General features: G+C 41.3%; 1 protein-coding gene and 1 long non-coding RNA gene across 3 annotated transcripts in view; one reads left to right on the top strand and one right to left on the bottom strand.

Annotated features, from left to right (window-relative positions):
• Positions 1-421: 421 nt before the first annotated feature.
• Positions 422-19,690, top strand: LOC137425437 (uncharacterized). Its single transcript, XR_010984121.2, has 4 exons — positions 422-437; positions 14,843-14,945; positions 15,815-15,958; positions 18,821-19,690. It is a non-coding gene; the product is annotated as an uncharacterized LOC137425437 (long non-coding RNA).
• The window catches only part of COX18 (cytochrome c oxidase assembly factor COX18), a 33,188-nt gene continuing 23,835 nt past the window's right edge, over positions 10,749-20,101 (bottom strand). For both annotated transcript variants that reach the window (XM_068113874.2, XM_068113873.2), the window contains exons 5-6: positions 15,845-15,952; positions 10,749-11,347 (exon numbers count right to left, since the gene is read on the bottom strand). In XM_068113874.2, the coding sequence (XP_067969975.1) occupies positions 11,222-11,347; positions 15,845-15,952 (234 nt within the window). In that variant the 3' untranslated portion in view covers positions 10,749-11,221. The remainder of the gene's footprint in view (positions 11,348-15,844; positions 15,953-20,101) is intronic.

Consider the following 20,101-nt stretch of genomic DNA (forward strand, 5'->3'; position numbering starts at 1 on the left):
TACAAAAGTGGGAGACTTGCCACAGTGAACGTAAACCGCCACTATACACCGACCTTTCTTTTACATCCACGGCCTCCTTTCATTACTTAATTATCCTCGTATTTTTCGCCATTTTCTAATGAATTAAACTACACTCCAATTCATAATTTCATATTGTCATTTTTACATTTAATCTCAGAGGACGTTCAAGGACGTCCTGTTTGATGCAACGCTATTTCTACTTCCGGCGGATGTGGTGTTGTTTGGCGTCATTTCCGCTTATCAATTTTAACTTCTTTGTTCGGTTGTCGTTCTGTTTACTCTTACGTTGTGTTTATTTTTATACGTCATGTTTGCATGAATACTTTACAAGGTTTAAAATAAGGTTTTATGTTGTTGGAAGCTTTGACCTTGAGCTTATCTGTTTTGGGGACGGCTATCTTGCATTTCGACATCAGGTAGTGACTGAAGACTCCTTATATCATCATCATGTGCAGAGCTTGTGACTATTTAGCTGTTGTACTTCAATCGTCGTGTTGAAATTCCCACGGCCGTTCAGAGGCGGCGCCTTTCAGCCACCTTGCCGACACCAACGTCCCTCGATTGGCTAGGAAGTAGGGTTCCTTTCGTGTGGGCCACGATCGTATTATTATTACAAACATACATTATTAATGTACCATCAATGCAGAATAATAATGATCCCAGCATCCTTTCTTCGTGCGATTAAATGATTTGCTCGTCACAGGTATCGAGGAGTCACCCAAAACGTCATCAAGCACAAAACAGCCAAAGTTTGATTTAACTTGGAAGTTGGAATCACGTGTGTTGCTTATCTCCTCTAATCTGATAGACATGGTTGCTGATTTGATATTTAAAAAACAAATTAAGGTGTCGAGAGATCCCATGAATGCATTTGCACTCGTGCACTTGTGTTTGAGTTTTCTGGTCTGGGTTCCATTACCGACAGGACTTCATTATCGAACGAAGAACTCGCCCTGCTCGAGAAAGCTACTGTCGATCTGCGTCGGTGGACAGGTGTAGGATCGTTTAGTTTATACTCTTGTTCCAACGAAGTATTAACACCCCAAACGTCATCTTCTCTTTAATTCATCAGCATGAGTTATCCCACGATGTCTTCGTTGGTATCCTCAAAAATTACAAATTCCTGCCAAATCGGCTCCAATCCAGTGAAATTGCAAATTCCTGCCCAAATCAGTGCCAATCCAGTGAAATTGCAAATTCCTGCCCAAATCAGCGCCAATCCAGTGAAATTGCAAATTCCTGCCCAAATCAGCGCCAATCCAGTGAAATTGCAAATTCCTGCCCAAATCAGTGCCAATCCAGTGAAATTGCAAATTCCTGCCCAAATCAGCTCCAACTGAGCAAAATTTCAAATTCCTGCCTAAATCATCTCTGATCGAGCAGAATTGCAAATTCCTGCCCCAATCAGCTCCAATCCAGCGGAATTGTAAATTCCTGCCCAAATCAGCACCAATCCAATGAAATTGGAAATTCCTGCCCAAATCGGCTCCAACTGAGCAAAATTTCAAATTCCTGCCTAAATCATCTCTGATCGAGCAAAATTGCAAATTCCTGCCCCAATCAGCTCCAATCCTGCAGAATTGAAAATTCCTGCCCAAATCAGCACCAATCCAATGTAATTGGAAATTCCTGCCCAAATCAGCTCCAACTGAGCAAAATTGCAAATTCCTGCCTAAATAATCTCTGATCGCAGAATTGCAAATTCCTGCCCCAACCAGATCAAATCCAGCGGAATTGAAAATTCCTGTCCAAATCAGCTCCAATCCAGCGGAATTGAAAATTCCTGCCCAAATCGGCTACAATCCAGCAGAATTGAAAATTCCGGCCCAAATCAGCTCCAACTGAGCAAAATTGCAGATCCCTGCCCAAATCAGTTCCAAACAAGCGAAATTGCAAATTCCTGCCCAGATGAGCTCCGATCGAGCAAAATTACAAATTCCTGCCCAAATCGGCTTCAATACAGCGAATTTTCAAATTCAGGCCCAAATCAGCTCCAAATGAGAAATATTGCAAATACCTGCCCAAACCAGCTCCAAACCAGCGAATTTGCAAATACCTGCCCAAATCAGCCCCAATCCAGCTTAATTGAAAATTCCTTCCCAAATCAGCTCCAATCCAAGGAAATTTCAAATTCCTTCCCAAATCAGCTCCAATCTAACGAAATTGCAATTCCTGCCCAAATCAGCTCCAATCCAGCAATATTACAAATTCCTGCCAAATCAGCTCCAATCCAGCAAAATTGAAGATTCCTGTCCAAATCAGCACCAATCCAATGAAATTGAAAATTCCCACCCAAATCAGCCCCAACTGAGCAAAATTGCAAATGCTTGCCCAAATCATCTCTGATCGAGCAACTTTGCGAATTCCTGCCCCAATCAGCTCCAATCCAGCGGGATTGTAAATTCCTGCCCAAACCGGCTCCAATCCAGCACAATTGAAAATTCCGGCCCAAATCAGCTCCGACTGAGCAAAATTGCAGATTCCTACAATCATCTCCAAACCAGCGAAATTGCAAATTCCTGCCCCGATGAGCTCCGATCGAGCAAAATTACAAATACCTGCCCAAATCAGCCCCAATCCAGCTTAATTGAAAATTCCTTCCCAAATCAGCTCCAATCGAGCAAAATTACAAATTCCTGCCCAGATGAGGTCCAATGAAGCGAATTACAAATTCCTGCCCAATTCAGCTCCAATAGAACATCAAGCCTGACCGTGCGGTTCATGAAAGACTTGGGAACAAAAAAAACCTTCGAGGTAGGAATAATTGCAACCGTTTTTTTTTTGTATTTTTTTATTTATATTTTTTTGTATACAAGATCGAGGCTCGTGTAAGAGCTAACATTAATCACAAAAAGACAAACTGACACATAAAACAAAAGATAACGGGAGCGGCAGACAAGATGGGGAGAGAGAGAGGGAAGCACACAAGTACAACATTTGAGAGCAGGGACATCGGGAGATCTGTGGGAGGGAGAGGGCTTGGGGGGAGGAGGCACTGGAAGGGGTGGGGGTGGGAGAAGTATAAAACACATGCACACCGTTCGGACTTTCAGGAAAGATGTCGGAATTTCAAAAAAGTGGATCTGGGGTGAAATTAGCGGGGGTAGAAAAGATCAAGGTTTTGGATGGGGGAAGATAAGAGATGGTGGTGCACAGCTGTTTTAAAGACCTGGAGGGAGGAGTGGGATTGAAGAGAGTGAGGGAGTTTGTTCCAGAGGCGGGAGAAAAGAGAAATGAAGGCGTGAAGGTGAGCAGAGAGTCTTGATTTTGGCAGTTTAAGCATAAGAGGGTTGCAGGCAGCTCTTGTGTGACCTGTAGGAATATTTGGCTGGACAACACAGACAGAGCTGGGGGAGCAAGGCCGGGGAGGAGTCGGTAGAAGACAGAAAGACCACCAACCGGCCTGCGGTACGTTAAACCGTTAGATAATAAGCAGTAGTAATAGAAGAACAAGGTGTTTGGAGGAGATGGGAAAGGTGCGAAATCATTTACTTTATTGCACCTGATCCAATTTCAGAAACAACGCAAAGTTCAGGTCATACTTGGGATACAATGGGAGACTTCCATGGAAGTAGGCTGAGAGAAGGAAAGATCGTACACTTTGAAATACCTGGTTCTGGATTTGCTGAATCTGTTTAAAAACTGCTGTCTTTCTGCAGTGCTACGAGGGGGGTGCTTCATCTCAGAGCACCATCTTTCGAAATGGGGATGGGAAAAGCAGGATAACCCATCTGCGTTTGGGTCATTTGATATTCCATGGTATCTTCATACATAGCAGAATAAAGCCAAGTACCAATTCATAACCACCCCTGAATGTTGTTTATCCTGAAATAAATGCTTAAAATATGTATAATTTATAATCTCCACCATCTTGCTTTGGGTAATAACTTTTTCACAACCCTCTCTACCATTTGAAGACAGTTGGTTTTAAAATAGATGAGGGTGCCCCCGTACTGAACTGTGGAATATAACATTTGAGATGCTGAGATAACTTGACCATCTAATTGGGTAGGTCTGGTTCAATTGGACTCAACTTGTTCATTGGGATCATGCTGTAGAATCCGACATCACCCAAGTCAGCTCCTCGAGTATGCGGCGGGGTCCAGCCTGGGTTCCAATCCCGACCCAGCTATAATCTGTCATCCTGGTGTTTCACAGGCAGGGTAATTGATTCATCAATGTCCTGTCTGTCTGTTTGTGAACAAGATATCTCAAAAATTTGCGGACGGATTTGGACGAAATTTAGTGGAGAGGTTGGGTGTGTGACAAGGACGACATGTTTCCATTTTGGTGAAGATCCTAATCCGGATTAGGATACTAGAATTTTTAAGTGATCTTCACCACTGAGAGATAGGGCCAAAAACGATACAATATCTCAAAATAGGTTGGGTGTGTGACAAGGACGAATCTATTCGATTTTGGTGAAGATCCGAATCTGCATCCGGATAGAAGAATAAAAAAAAAAAAATTGTGACACGAAGAAGCCATTTATATTTTGGTTCAAGTCCTGATCCAGATCCGGCCTATCAGTGGGATACAAAAGGTAAACTGTTCACCTTGGCGTAGGTATGCGCTCCACCGAGTGCCGGATTTTAGAAATCCCACCGAAATTGTTGACCTTTGGCCTATGTTGACCTTTTGACTTCAAAATCAATAGACAAAATTTTCCTCATGATAAAAGCTACCATTTGAAGTTTCGTAAAGATGGGTTTAAAATTGTGACCTGTAGGCGACTGACACACAAACAGACAGAACGAGAATGGCACTCAGAACAGAGCATATACCTCCACCTGGTTGGCCATATCACTCAATGGTGAAGAATCACTTTTAAAATTCTACTAGCTGGATCCGGATCCAGATCTTCACCAAAATTGAATCCATTCTTCCTTGTCACAGTGTCACACACACAACCTGTCCAATAAGTTTCGTCCAAATCCATCCACAACTTTTTGAGATATCCTGCTATGTATCGTTTTTGGCCCTTTCTCCCAATGGTGAAGAATCACTTTAAAAAAAAAAAAATTCTCATATCCGAATCGTATTCAGATCTTCACCAAAATCGAATCGAATCGTCCTTATCGGACATCCAGCCTCTCCACCAAGTTTCGTGCAAATCCGTCCACAACTTTTTGAGATATTTTGTTCACAAACAAATGGACAAATAAACAGAGACAGACAGACAAGGGTGAAAACATAACCTCCATCCAACTTTGGTGGCGGAGATAATAACACACAAGACCAACCAATATACTTGAAAAATATTCGATTTTGCAAATACCAATCAGACAACGGTGAAAACATAACCTCCATCCAACTTCAGTACCAGAGGTAATAAAAGGTCCTACTAAAGTGTTTATATTCACTTGATACAATAACAAAAAAAATTAGTGAGTAGTAACTTTGGGTGCACAAGTAAAAACATTAATTGGATCATTAATACCAGCAAATAACAAAATAATTGGATCATTAATATCAGCAAATAACAAAATAATTGGATCATTAATACCAGCAAATAACAAAATAATTGGATCATAAATACCAGCAAATAACAAAATAATTGGATCATTAATACCAGCAAATAACAAAATAATTGGATCATTAATACCAGCAAATAACAAAATAATTGGATCATTAATACCAGCAAATAACAAAATAATTGGATCATTAATACCAGCAAATAACAAAATAATTGGATCATAAATACCAGCAAATAACAAAATAATTGGATCATTAATACCAGCAAATAACAAAATAATTGGATCATAAATACCAGCAAATAACAAAATAATTGGATCATTAATACCAGCAAATAACAAAATAGTTGGATCATTAATACCAGCAAATAACAAAATAATTGGATCATAAATACCAGCAAATAACAAAATAATTGGATCATTAATACCAGCAAATAACAAAATAATTGGATCATAAATACCAGCAAATAACAAAATAATTGGATCATTAATACCAGCCAATAACAAAATAGTTGGATCATAAATACCAGCAAATAACAAAATAATTGGATCATTAATACCAGCAAATAACAAAATAGTTGGATCATTAATACCAGCAAATAACAAAATAGTTGGATCATTAATACCAGCAAATAACAAAATAATTGGATCATTAATACCAGCAAATAACAAAATAATTGGATCATAAATACCAGCAAATAACAAAATAATTGGATCATTAATACCAGCCAATAACAAAATAGTTGGATCATTAATACCAGCAAATAACAAAATAATTGGATCATTAATACCAGCAAATAACAAAATAATTGGATTAATACCAGCAAATAACAAAATAATTGGATCATAAATACCAGCAAATAACAAAATAATTGGATTAATACCAGCAAATAACAAAATAATTGGATCATAAATACCAGCAAATAACAAAATAATTGGATCATAAATACCAGCAAATAACAAAATAATTGGATCATTAATACCAGCAAATAACAAAATAGTTGGATCATTAATACCAGCAAATAACAAAATAGTTGGATCATTAATACCAGCAAATAACAAAATAATTGGATTAATACCAGCAAATAACAAAATAATTGGATCATAAATACCAGCAAATAACAAAATAATTGGATTAATACCAGCAAATAACAAAATAATTGGATCATAAATACCAGCAAATAACAAAATAATTGGATCATAAATACCAGCAAATAACAAAATAATTGGATCATTAATACCAGCAAATAACAAAATAGTTGGATCATTAATACCAGCAAATAACAAAATAGTTGGATCATTAATACCAGCAAATAACAAAATAATTGGATTAATACCAGCAAATAACAAAATAATTGGATCATTAATACCAGCAAATAACAAAATAATTGGATCATTAATACCAGCAAATTACAAAATAATTGGATCATTAATACCAGCAAATAACAAAATAATTGGATCATAAATACCAGCAAATAACAAAATAATTGGATCATAAATACCAGCAAATAACAAAATAATTGGATCATTAATACCAGCAAATAACAAAATAATTGGATCATTAATACCAGCAAATAACAAAATAATTGGATCATTAATACCAGCAAATAACAAAATAATTGGATCATAAATACCAGCAAATAACAAAATAGTTGGATCATTAATACCAGCAAATAACAAAATAATTGGATCATTAATACCAGCAAATAACAAAATAGTTGGATCATTAATACCAGCAAATAACAAAATAATTGGATCATTAATACCAGCAAATAACAAAATAATTGGATCATAAATACCAGCAAATAACAAAATAATTGGATCATTAATACCAGCAAATAACAAAATAATTGGATCATTAATACCAGCAAATAACAAAATAATTGTTGGGTTCAACCTCCTCCACATGCTACATGGATATCTGGCCAATGGGAACACAGGTGAATGTCATAAACTTCTTTCAGTTACCGATAGTAGCAGCTCTTGTTCTCTTCTCCAAATGACTTGTTTCTAAAGGTAAGGAAACTGTTACTGATCAATTTGTGATAATTGCTGTTCATATCGTGTGCTCGTTGCTGTCTCTTCGTTGCATGCCCTGGATTACAGAGGTAGACTCCTTCACATCATCCACGTCACGCCCGGGTCCCTCCACCGGTCCACACCCACCCATGCCCCCAATTCTGTCCCCGCCTCTGCAAAGCCCCCATACCCTACCCCCTCCCACACACTCTCTGCACCCCCATTACTAAACCTGGCATCTGCTGAACAGAATCTGTCCTCCCATAGGATACCCATGATTCATCAGTGCCTCTACCTGGATAATGTCTTCTGGTTTGACAAGCCTGAACCAAGTCCCAGTGGTGGAGTTGCGGGTTACATCAAGAACTCCATTTCTCACTACCTGTGTACTACTCATTACTCTCACACTACAGACAGGTGGGTGGCCTGTCTTATACTTCCTCCTTTCTGGTTTTGCATCCTCTGCCCTATTCTTGCAGGGTACACACAGTCTTATGATGAAACTCCAAAAATCCAGGCCCACTGCTCACCTCCACTCATTCCTTCTTCTTTTCTCTCACCTGTGGAATCAACTTGCTCAATGGGTTCAACCCATTCTTCGTTTGAGGGCTTAAACGCGACAGTTCACCAGCACCTCTGGTCATCCCCCATTCACACTCATCTTTTCTACCCTCATTAACCTTCCCAAATCACACTTCTAAGCAAATCAAACTCCTGCCAAATAATGCTCCCGAGAATGTTCGGCAATGACAGATCAATTAAACTTCGGAATCGCATAGTTGTACCTGAATTGACATTTATTCCTCATTATTCAATCCCATTCCTGCCATCGCTTTTATTTCCATGCTCTTGGAGTAAACAGCAAACTGGTAAAGTAGCCGAGAGGTAAACACACTCACCTCTAGGCTGTCTACCTTGGGTTCGATTCATCAATGTCTGCCTTCCCTGGGATGGACGTTAAACTGGGCGTCGCATCTGCTAACATATTCGTTGGTGGACGTTAAATATCCCATGGTGTTCTTTGCGAAGAATCCTCTTCTCACCAGCTTCTCACCAAACCCCACCTCTTCTCACCAAACCACCCAGTATACCCCTTACAAAGAATCTGCCTCAGCAGCACCGATTCTCTGTAAAAGACAATTTCACGTACAGCTCATCATCAGTGCGATAATATCGCACAGAATCTATTAAAATGAAAGAGTCAACCATGCTGGACACTTCAGCTGTACTTTCTTCATAGCGGCCACCTTTTACCTCAAAACAAAGGCATGTACAGTATTCTTGGCTTGTACTAACTTACACAGAAGTTATTGCACTTTTGATGAAGCCAGACTGCTGAGTGAAAGGGTCGTTTTGAAACTACCAATTGTTACGTGCTCCTCCCCAAACCCCGGTCACAGTGTACCTCCGAGCCCCGAGAGGAGTCACGGCAGAAAGATGTGTTATTCTGTATGTCAAAGATCAATGGTGAAACCACACCAATTGTTACCAACAAACAAGTATTGTATTAAGATCACACAAGAATAACAGAACAACAACAATAGTAATCAATTGTACAACCAATATATATTTCCTATGATCTGCCGTACAGACATCATCAGGTTCGTACAATATAACTCACTGTGCTCCAAGTGAGCGTAAAGAAGAACATTCCCAACGTCTCTATTCCGGCATCAAGCCAAAGTAGATCCGCTCCAGTGATCGCCAGAACGATGTCTAATCGAGACCAGAATCCCGTTCGGATGACAGTCACAGTCACGCTGCCAAAGCTGCGCAAAGGTGCTCTCAAGGTGACTGGGAAATCACACCCTCGGGTGTGGACGTTCCACGGCTCCCACTCGGCGAACCGCAGATTTCCCACTCAAAAGCCACGTTGCACACACACACCAGATTAACGTCTGAATGCGGTGAAAATGGCTGAAGCGAGATGAAAAATCTTGAGCGAAGCGCAAATCCTGCGCGAGGTAAAATGGCCGACAGCCCGTTCTCGTGGCGTAACGGCACTCCGATGATTCTCGTCGGAATCAACTGCAAAACCTGATACGCAGGTGGATCTATCACAGCGATAACAACTCTGTCGCAGGAATCCCTTTCCCGGGAAACCTGAAGTTCACTCGTGACCCTCGTTCGTCAACGTTCGCTCCAGACCTCGAAGCAGCTCGGCTTCTTGTCCGACTCACTCGCTCCGCCTTCTCTTCCTCCTCTTCCTCTTCGTCGTCGTCCGGTTCCGGTTTCATTTAAAACATTAACTTTTTTACCTTTTGAAAATAGTAATCTCCATTTTCCCTTAAACGACAACAATAATAGTACATGGAATCAAAAATGTTTACAGTGGATGAAAACCACAACAACGGAAGTGACGAATCCGTAACACAATACAAGCAGCACAATAACAGTAGTTTATGGTAGTAGATTGAAAATAAAATAAGTAGGAATAATCAAACCACAAAAAAAAACAATCTCAGGAACATTCGCTGTTCCAGCCGTGGTGGAATAAAAAATATTTTTCAACATGTCCATTTACAAACCGAACGATCCCATTTACAATACAAACCAATGCATTTCAGGCTATAATGCATTCAAGTAAATATACATGCCAGCTCACTGTGATGGAAATTGCCGGAGACACTGAATAATATTAACTGGGATTCAATACACGCAGATATCTTGCAGATGGTTACCTTCACCAACTGAGGTGGGTACAGCTTCAGTATTCAGTCCGTCTGTGAGCACGATATTTCAAAGAGTTGAGGTTGGATTCGGATGAAACTCGGTGGATGAGTTGGGTAAGTGACAAGAACAAGACGATTAGATTTTGGTTCAGGTCCAGATGCAAATCAGGCCTACCAGTGGGATACAAAACATGAACTGTTCAGCCCTGGTGGAGGTAGGTATGCTCTCTACCAAATACCGTTCTCGTTTAACTCACCCCAAAGGGGATGCAACACTATTGCAATGCCCCTTCCTGTGTTTGTGTCCGTGTGTCTGTGTGTGTGTGTCTGGGTGTCTGTGTGTGTGTGTGTGTGTGTGTGTGTGTCTTTGTATGTGTGTCTGTGTATGTGTATGTGTGTCTGTGTGTGTGTGTGTGTGTTAGTGTGTGTGTCTGTGTGTGTGTCTGTGTATTTGTCTGTGTGTGTGTGTGCGTGTGTGTGTGTCCATATATTTTTGCTTTAAAAATGTTTTCCTCTGCAACCGCTTGTCTGATCGATGCAAAACGTTAAACATAGAACGGACTCCACATGTTGAACATTTTATTGCTAACTCTGACGTCATCGGTCACATGGTATGGCAGTCATATTGGATTAAAGGAAAAAATTTGGACATTTTTTCTGAAACCGCTCAATGAAAAAAATTGAAATTTGCCATATGTCATCAACTCCCCAAGGGATATGCTGACCATATGGCATATGCTGACCATATGCAGACCCTTGGCCATATGCTGACCAAGGGTCAGCATATGGCAACCAATCTCACAATTAATAATTATCCCTTGCTCCTCCCCACCACCTCCCTTCTACAAACTCCGTATTTTGCTCACCTGGTATCCTCCATTCTCTAACTAAACAACAAATGGAAGGTAGGCAAATGTCCAGCATAACGATGATTCAAACCAGCAATCAATATTCCATAATTTATTATTATGACAATACCTTATTCCCAAATCTCATTTACATATCCCGATGGCTTTTCTGTTGCATCGTTTTCTGCTATTTTGAGAGTGAACGGCTGCGAATAGGACTGAGACGCATTACAGCACGTAACCTGGAAGAACGCAGCACCAGGTTCTGAAGCAAGCTCCAAATACTTGATGTCACCCAGTAGAGAGAGAGAGCCTGGAGACAGATGGCAATTCACCATATTACACCCTCACACAATTGCAGTTTACTATAACCTTCAAAACCCAAACCTATCAATTATAAAGTTATATCTTATCTGGGGTTAACCTGTTAGTGTTCCTATCTGAACCCCGACTAATGATGTGCAGAACCCAGGTTCAAATGCCATTTTTATTTGTATTTGTTCGTTGTCTATGAATGTCCTTGTAATTAATGTAAAAGTGCACTTATGTCTACAAATGTCTTTGTCCTGCATGTGATACATTTTCAAGCTCCTCCATGAGGCTTACACTGTTATAAATCAGACATCCATGGCTAAACCAGCAATTCCATTTTTGAAAAACTTTTCGAAGAATAGAGAATGAAAAACCGACAACCAATGCGATTAAGATTAACCCGGAAACAAAAGGGATAAAACAACAACGGTTTCAAACAGCAGCTTACTTTCCCCAATTCCATTTCCTGTTTAATATGCAGCACCACTATATATGATAGTTGGGTTGACTGCACCTATGTGTCACTGTTGACATTGTGTTTTTCCTGCTTCCGCGTTTGCGATTTGCTTAGTAGTGTGCATACCGCTTCTTGAATAAACTTGGGTTGTGCTACCAAACCTCATTGGTGTTCCAGACTGATTCTTCTTCATGTTGGCATGGTGGCAGCGTTATCCGAACTTGCGTCCTTCGATCGGGGCATTATTTCTACTTTCTCTTTGAACAGCCGGAGACTTCACACTCCTAAGATTGTGGCACATCGGGCTCCTAAACAGTTTAAGATTCCTAATTCTGATTAATTATCTTCAAGACACATTCCAGGAGAGACATATGCGATGCTGGGGTCCCAGCCGAGACAGCAGCCCTCCAATGATGACGGTATTATTTTTGTATTCAAAGTCAAGGCTATGGAACAACTAGAACACAACAGAAAACAAGAAAGAGCAACCAGAGATTGCAAACCCTCGCCAGGATGTATTTTCAGTGGTTTTTAAGGCTTGTGTGTTAAAACAAATATGGCAGCCGAACCACGTGACCGATGACGTCATCATTCTTTTTTTTCCAAAACTAATTTATTCCTAGATTATGCTCAAGAAATTTCATCTTGATCGGATGAAGTTTTGTACTTGTCGAATTATGACGTCATACTGGAGGCACCTATGACATCATCATTAACATATTTTATTCCCCGTGGAGAGTTCTTTACAATGAGCCACGTCTCAATTTTTTCCATTCAGCACTTTTGGAGATATAGAGGTGCAAAGTTTTTCGGTTTTTCCAAGATGGCGACCGAACCACGTGACCGATGACGTCATCATGATTTTTTTTTCTCCACCAGTTTAGGCCGACATGGTGCTCAAGAAATTTCATCTTGATCGGATGAAGTTTTGTACTTGTCGAATTATGACGTCATAATCGAGGCACCTATGACATCATCATTAACATATTTTATTCCCCATGGAGGGTTCTTTACAACGAGCCATGTCTCAATTTTTTCTATTCAGCACTTTCGGAGATATCGAGGTGCAAGTTTTTTCCGTTTTTCCAAGATGGCGACAGAACCACGTGACCGATGACGTCATCATTAATTTTTTTCCTCCACCAGTTTGTGCCGACATGGTGCTCAATAAATTTCATCTTGATCGGATGAAGTTTTGTACTTGTCGAATTATGACGTCATAATGGAGGCACCTATGACATTATCATTAACATATTTTATTCCCCATGGAGGGTTCTTTACAATGAGCCATGTCTCAATTTTTTCTATTCAGCGCTTTCCGAGATATAAAGGTGCAAAGTTTTTCGGTTTTTCCAAGATGGCGGCCGAACCACGTGACCTTCGACGTCATAATTATCATTTAAAAAATCTACAGGTGGAGTTGCACCTATGGTGAAAATTTCCTGTCAATCGGACCAACGGTTGCAGAGAAAATCTTATTTATTCTGTGTGGACAAACATACAAACAGACAAACAAACAGACAAGCAAACAGACAAGCAAACAGACAAACAAACAAACAGACAAACAAACAGACAAACAAACAGACAAACAAACAGACAGACAGACTCAAATGCAATACCCTCTCCTCTGGTGAGGGTAATAACAGAACAAGCACAATGGAAAGTGGGGAAGCACGCCGACAGTGGGATAGAGGAATATTTGGTGGAAGAATGGGCAAGGAAAAGAATGATGGATACAAGCTCAACCAAGCGGCTGAAAGGAACAAGCGTTGCGCCTAGGTCCCCCGTCGGTGAAGTGATGCGAGTTGACAAAGTGGAAGACGCAAGGCGGCCATCTTGGATTTTGACGTGGCGACCTAATTTTCAATAGCGTTCTCCCTTATGCGTAGATACACCCACACACCAGATTAGAAGTTGGTACTTCGCTTATTTTTCAAGATATTCAGCTCACAAGGTTCAGACATACATGGCATCAGACATACATGGCGGCGGCCATCTTGGATTTTGACGTGGGTTGCACCCACACACCAAATTCGAATGCGGTCCTTCGCTTACGCACGCCCGCACGCATGCACGCCCGCACACACGCACACACGCACGCACGGACGGACGGACACACGGGCGGAGGGGAAAACCATAGTCCCCCTTTCGCTCCGCGGTGCGACGGGGGACAAAAAGCCAGGCATGAAGGAACTATTGAACAGATAAACGGAAAGATGGACGAAGGCAAGGGGGAGATGAAACAATAACCTGGAAAGGAATGAGTGGGCTTCGTAAGGGTTAATGTGGTAGAAAAAATGATGAATATTGATGGGGTTGAGGGTGAACTGAAGAGGAGGAACAACAGACGTTAGAGGTAAAGTTAGTCATAACTAGGTCCAAGAGGTACGACGTACCAGTCACAGAAATACCTGTTGGAAAGTTTACAAGGTTGAGTCAAACGCACAGTCACATGAAGCCTTCATTACAACGTCATGGCTGATTGTTGCATTGTCAATGTTGCAATATTATTACATCATCGGCCTCTATGGGACAGCTCGGCTGGGAAAGGAGTACCAGCAGGAACACGTTTATGTCATCAACACGGTGCAGTTGGACCACACTCCCAAATGCCTGAGTGAACAGTCTCCACTTCCTTGAAGCTGGAAATCAAACATCAACACCTTCGCCATTATGGTTCCAGGAACCACCTGCCACACCGGTTATTGCTACATCGATCCTACTCATCACTGTAGGGTTTGTGGCAGACACCACTTGTTGTTTTAAGATCATTGCGGAAATAGCCGGTGCGGCATGTGGTTCTTGGTGCACTTACAGTTAAGTGGTTTTGTTTTTTAAACTTCATTTATCTAGCTTTATGTTTTCATTTGTGGCTTGGATTGGTGAAAGTAAAAACCAGTAAATAAAGCTGCACAGGAGAAATGCAAACACTTTGGGCTCGGTAGATACATCAGTGGATGGAGGAGGCTCGATTGCTTTGATCTCCTCAATATTTTTTGCTGATAAGCCAAACTCGTCGGTTTCTTACTTTTGCCACAGAACTTGTTTCTTCAAGAACATTGCTATGATCGGTGGTGTAGTGCAGTGCCAGAGCCCTGCAAATATGTCGGCTGTGACATCAACAGATTCACTGTCAAATCAGGTTTTAACATTTTTTTATTTGAAATACCGACTTTTTTCATTCCTTGAAGTTCCAGCAATGTCCATGTGTTTTATACTGCCCCTGCCTTCCCAAGCCCCCTCCCTCCCACAAATCTCCCGATGTCCATGTTCTCTGCTGTTGTACTTGTGTGCTTCCCTCTCTCTCCCCATCTTGTCTCCCACTCCCTTTATCATATGTTTTATGTGTCAGTTCGTTGTTGTTTTTTGTGATTGATGTTAGCTCTTACACGAGCCTCGATCTTGTATACAAAAAAAAACAAAAACAAAAAACAAAAAAACATGACACTAACCATTTGAGTCCCCAAAAATGAGTGACAAATGAAATATGCACATTTTAACATGATAAACAAAACCTTAACACACACACCCAATTAATCTCACAATTAAGAGTCCCCTTTTAAGAAAAAGTCAGATACATTTAGTTTTAGTCTATAACCACCGTCTTTCGACAAAACAATGTATTTTCAGGAATAAAGAAAAGTTATTTATTTATTTATTTATTAGCCCTGCCAACGTAGGTGGACGGAGGTTGTGTTTTCATCTGTTTGTCTGTGAGCAGGATATCTCAAAAAGTTATGGATGGATTCAGAACAAATTTCGGAAGAAACCAGATTACTTTGACCAGTAATCAGAAGATTTATTTGGGAGGGTACAAGGGGGAGAAACGTGGTGAATTACTACAAAGTTGACTCATCCTTGGCTATATACCGTACCACTACCCTTGCCTCTGGTAGCTCTGTCGTGTCTCTGATATGAAAAAAATTATTACACAAAATAAACCATGTTTTAGCAAGGTAATATAAACACGGGAAGGTAATATAAAAACACATAATTTTTCGCTTCATTTAGGCATTGTGCAAGTTCATTCCACAGCCATACCGAGGGAACCGATCCAGCTACGAACACCATGAAGATGCTGACCCCTCGCATGAAATATGTGGCAAGCCGGGCAATAAGTCCCCCATGCTTCCTCTGCCGTGAAAACATCTGCAGGTACGGGGAGGAAAGACATTTAGAAACGTATAAATAAATTATATGATGCATTTGAGCAGGGGTTTTCAGTGTGTGTCATTGGTTGTTAACTCCACATGCGGGTGTCAGAAGGTGGAACGGAGCCCTCCCAAGTCTCAAAAAATCCACCATCGTGTGTGTACGTATATGTATGAGTGTGTGCATGGACGTACGTGTGTGTGTGTGTGTGTGTGTGTGTGTGTGTGTGTGTGTGTGTGTGTGTGTGTGTGTGTGTGTGTGTGTGTGTGTGTCTGCATATAAGTTGTTGTTGCCGGCTATCTCCACACGTGGGTGGAATTCAGGAGATGGAACGGAGACCTACCAAATCTCAAAATATCCACCTTCGCATATCGCTCCTCGTGTGTGTGTGTGTGTGTGTGTGTGTGTGTGTGTGTGTGTGTGTGTGTGTGTGTGTGTGTGTGTGTGTGTGTGTGTGTGTGCATCCCTTGTCACAGAGAGCAAAAGCAGGGATTCTCTTCCAGATACTACTTTCACACAAAGTATATCTCTCATGCTTTATAGTGCTTTCTTACTGTTAAATCTAGGCAATTTGAAAGTAAATTAAAGTACAGTATAGTCAGGTTCACTATGTTAACAAATATAATTTCGTTCAAAATTTTGGGAAATTAGCAAACCTGTACATTTTTGGAATCATCAGAGCATGGATAATCCGAAAATCAATGTTGGCATTTGCATAGACATCTGCATGGCCGCCATTTTGGATTTTCAAAATGGCCACCATAAAATACATATTGTTGCGGAACCCAACGTCGGCCTATGGTTCCCCTTTGAGGGGGGATTAGTCCCCTCGTTTGTGACTGACCGACGTGGTCCCTGAAGCTGCACCGCGACCACCGCGACCTCCGGAAAGGCCGGTGCACAGCCCCGTTCGTACTGCGGACAGATGTTACTTGATTGCCAAGCGGTGTTTAGCAACCGCAGCACGAACTGTTACCAAGACTAACCCGATCCTGAAACGTTGGCCAAAATCGTGCCACAGGTGTCCAATGAGGGAAAAGACAACAACGACGGATGTAGAGGAAAGAAAGGCAAAGGGTAAGAAATACAAATATGATTTATTTACTATTTACACAATTGAAAGCAACCAAGGAGGAGGAAGAAATAATAAAATAAAAACAGAAGAAGAAGAAGCGGACACAGTGCACCTTAGCTTACCTATGCAGTCTTACTTAACCCAGGACAGAACAAACAAAAGACAGACTCACACGAATGGGGAATGAAGGCAGGAACGATTGGCTGGAAGGAGGGGAAGGTCCAACTGGAACCGGAGCACGGTCGGGCCGGGAGTGAGCAGCCGCCGCCCCCTTCTCGATCGGCACGTTCAGCAGCCGCCGCCCCCTTCTCGATCGGCACGTTCAGCAGCCGCCGTTCCTTCGCGGCCACGGTCGAAAACTGCCGTCGAAGCTCAAAGCTGTGGTGGTTTAAAGCTCATGGGACATCCCTCTCTCTCCTCTCCTGGATCACGCAGCTCGTCTCAGGTGCGTCGCGTGCTTTTTAAGCGCTCATCCTCTGTGCTCATCTCCGTAGCTCATCTGGACTCATCTCTTGCGCATCTCATCTGGACTAATCTCTGGTGGGGGCGTCTCCCGCGGGTTATATAAGCCCCCCCCCCCTTGAACCTTCCCGAACCTCCCAGATTGCTCTTCCTCCGCCCTCTCAAGCCAAACCCCTTGTGCTTGGTTGGTCAGCAAGGGCTGGCTCACTCCTCCCCTCTATGACGAGGTGGAGACACGCCTTTCTTCTCCGAGCCGACCGCGTGCTCAATGGAGGCAAATGCAGTTGGCAATAAAGGCTTTGGGAATGGGAATGAAAGGGATTCTACTCTATTTGAATTCGGTGCAATGGAGTATTAATTAATGGAAGACAAAGCCTTAACCTAATACACAGAATAAGGAAATAACTACCAACAAGGAGGAAATCTATGATTGGCTAACGTGATTGTATATGACCTAACTAAGGGACGCCCTTTGACCTTTATACACAACAACTGGAGGAAGGAGGGTGATATTTTTACAACAATAAAAAACACAATTCTCATTTCCACAACAATATTTTGCGCTATCTCGGCTTCTAGTCAACCTAGAAACTTAATTAAATATGCTAAGCCTATGTTTTCTGGGTCAAGGAATCCAATAAAGGCCTCAAAATAGTGTTCAGGATTATAGAAAAGCAACAAACAAAGGTAATTGAAAACCATTGCCTTTATATTTGTGATATATAAACTGTATTACATAATACATGATATTGCAAGTCCTTTGAAGTTATAGGTATGGGTTTATAAAGCAAGAAAGCAGCCTTGTTAGTATCAGATTGAACTACAAGTCCTATACACAGGATCTACTAGGTCTATACCGTTCAGGAATATGCTGTAACAGATCTTCATCACTGTCCTGAGTGTCATTTTTGCAAAGGTGTCTACGCAAATGCCAACATTAATTTTTGGATTCCTCATGCTCTGAATATTCCAAAAATGTATAGTTTTGCTAATCTCCAAAAATTTTGAACGAAAAAACATCGTGAACCTGACTAGTACTGTATTGTAAAAACTGAAGTCAACCATCCCTATTGCATTCACTTGGGCAGTTATTTTCTATTGAAGCCAAAATAATGAAAATAAAATATCGAATTCTGTTCTTAATATTGTTGTGGAAATGATTATTTGGGGTTAAACAATGTATAGTATAGCGGCAGTACTCAGTGTAAATACACATGTGTTGGGTGTGTAATGGAGAGACGTCCGCCTAACCTATTGTTTGTTTTTCTGACCCAATTCCTGAACTCATTCTCCCCCTCCTCTATTTCTTCCTCTCTACCTTTCCTCAGAGTGTGATTCTGCTGGCCCCATGTTTCATGTGTAAATAAGTGATTGGAGAAGGGTTTAAGCATTAAGTGGAATTAAGCTTTTCAGGTTGTGATTATTGACCGTGTGATTTCTTTTATTGTGATTTCTGCTTTTAAATTATAATAGTGCTTGTAATTGCTTTCTTTTTGACCATTGTAAATTGCCGTGTAAATTTGTTGCATTGTTTTTGCTTGTAAATACTCATGTGAATTATTTTGGTAAACAATTGCTTCCAACTTGCCCGTTTAGTGTATTTTCCTATTGACTTGGCTAATGTGCGATCGTGATAGCAGGGACATTCGTCCCCAACCAATTGGCTCTAAAGCATTAGCCGGTCTGTACACGGCAGTTCGCCCAGCTGCCCCAGATTAGATACGATAAGGTGAGTACGAACCGAGGGTGCGATCTGGTTGGCCACGTCACCCCGAGGTAAACGGTGTCAGACGGAGGACCCTGGGAGATGTGGCCGTCTGATTGGCGTTCCTGGTTGATTTGCAACTTACTCCGCGACCGGTGGCCTTAGGACCAGTAGTCGGGAGGAGGGAGCCCGAGAAGTCCCCTCGTGGTGAATCCCGATCACTCTTACACACACACACACACACACACACACACACACACACACACACACACACACACACACACACGTTCATCATCCATCAATCATCATCAATTGGCCTCAATCGGCCTTAGCCAGAATAAGTGATTTTCCTCCATAATCTCTCGTTAGTCATAAGACGTCAAACAGTTTCAGTCACATCATGTGCTAGATTGTCAATGTATGAAATGTATTTTCATAGTATAGCTTCCACTCGTTAAAACGACTATTTATATCCGTTTGTCAAATGGTAATCCACATCTTGAAGCATGATGAAAAACACCTGGTTATTAATTAAAGTGATCACATTATATATTACTTTCACAGAAAAAAAGGAAAGGTATTGCATAAACATTTTGAGTCAGTCACAGTCAGTTTATGGCAACCAGATCACCTTTCAACACCCAATAGCTGATGCCATGATAGGTATTTTTTTTTTTTTGTATACAAGATCGAGGCTCGTGTAAAAGCTCGCACATTAAACACACATTAGCACACCAAACACAAAAAACATAAACGGACACATAAAACAATAAAGTGAGGGGGAGACAACATAGGGAGAGAGAGGGAAGCACACAAGCACAACAGTAGACAACAGGGACATCGGGAGATCTGTGGGAGGGAGAGGGCTGGGGGAGTGGGGGTGGGGGGGGGGGGTACATGGTAT

This window comes from Myxine glutinosa, chromosome 4, assembly GCF_964187855.1.
Source record: "Myxine glutinosa chromosome 4, kmMyxGlut1.1, whole genome shotgun sequence".
Lineage (NCBI taxonomy): Eukaryota > Metazoa > Chordata > Myxini > Myxiniformes > Myxinidae > Myxine > Myxine glutinosa.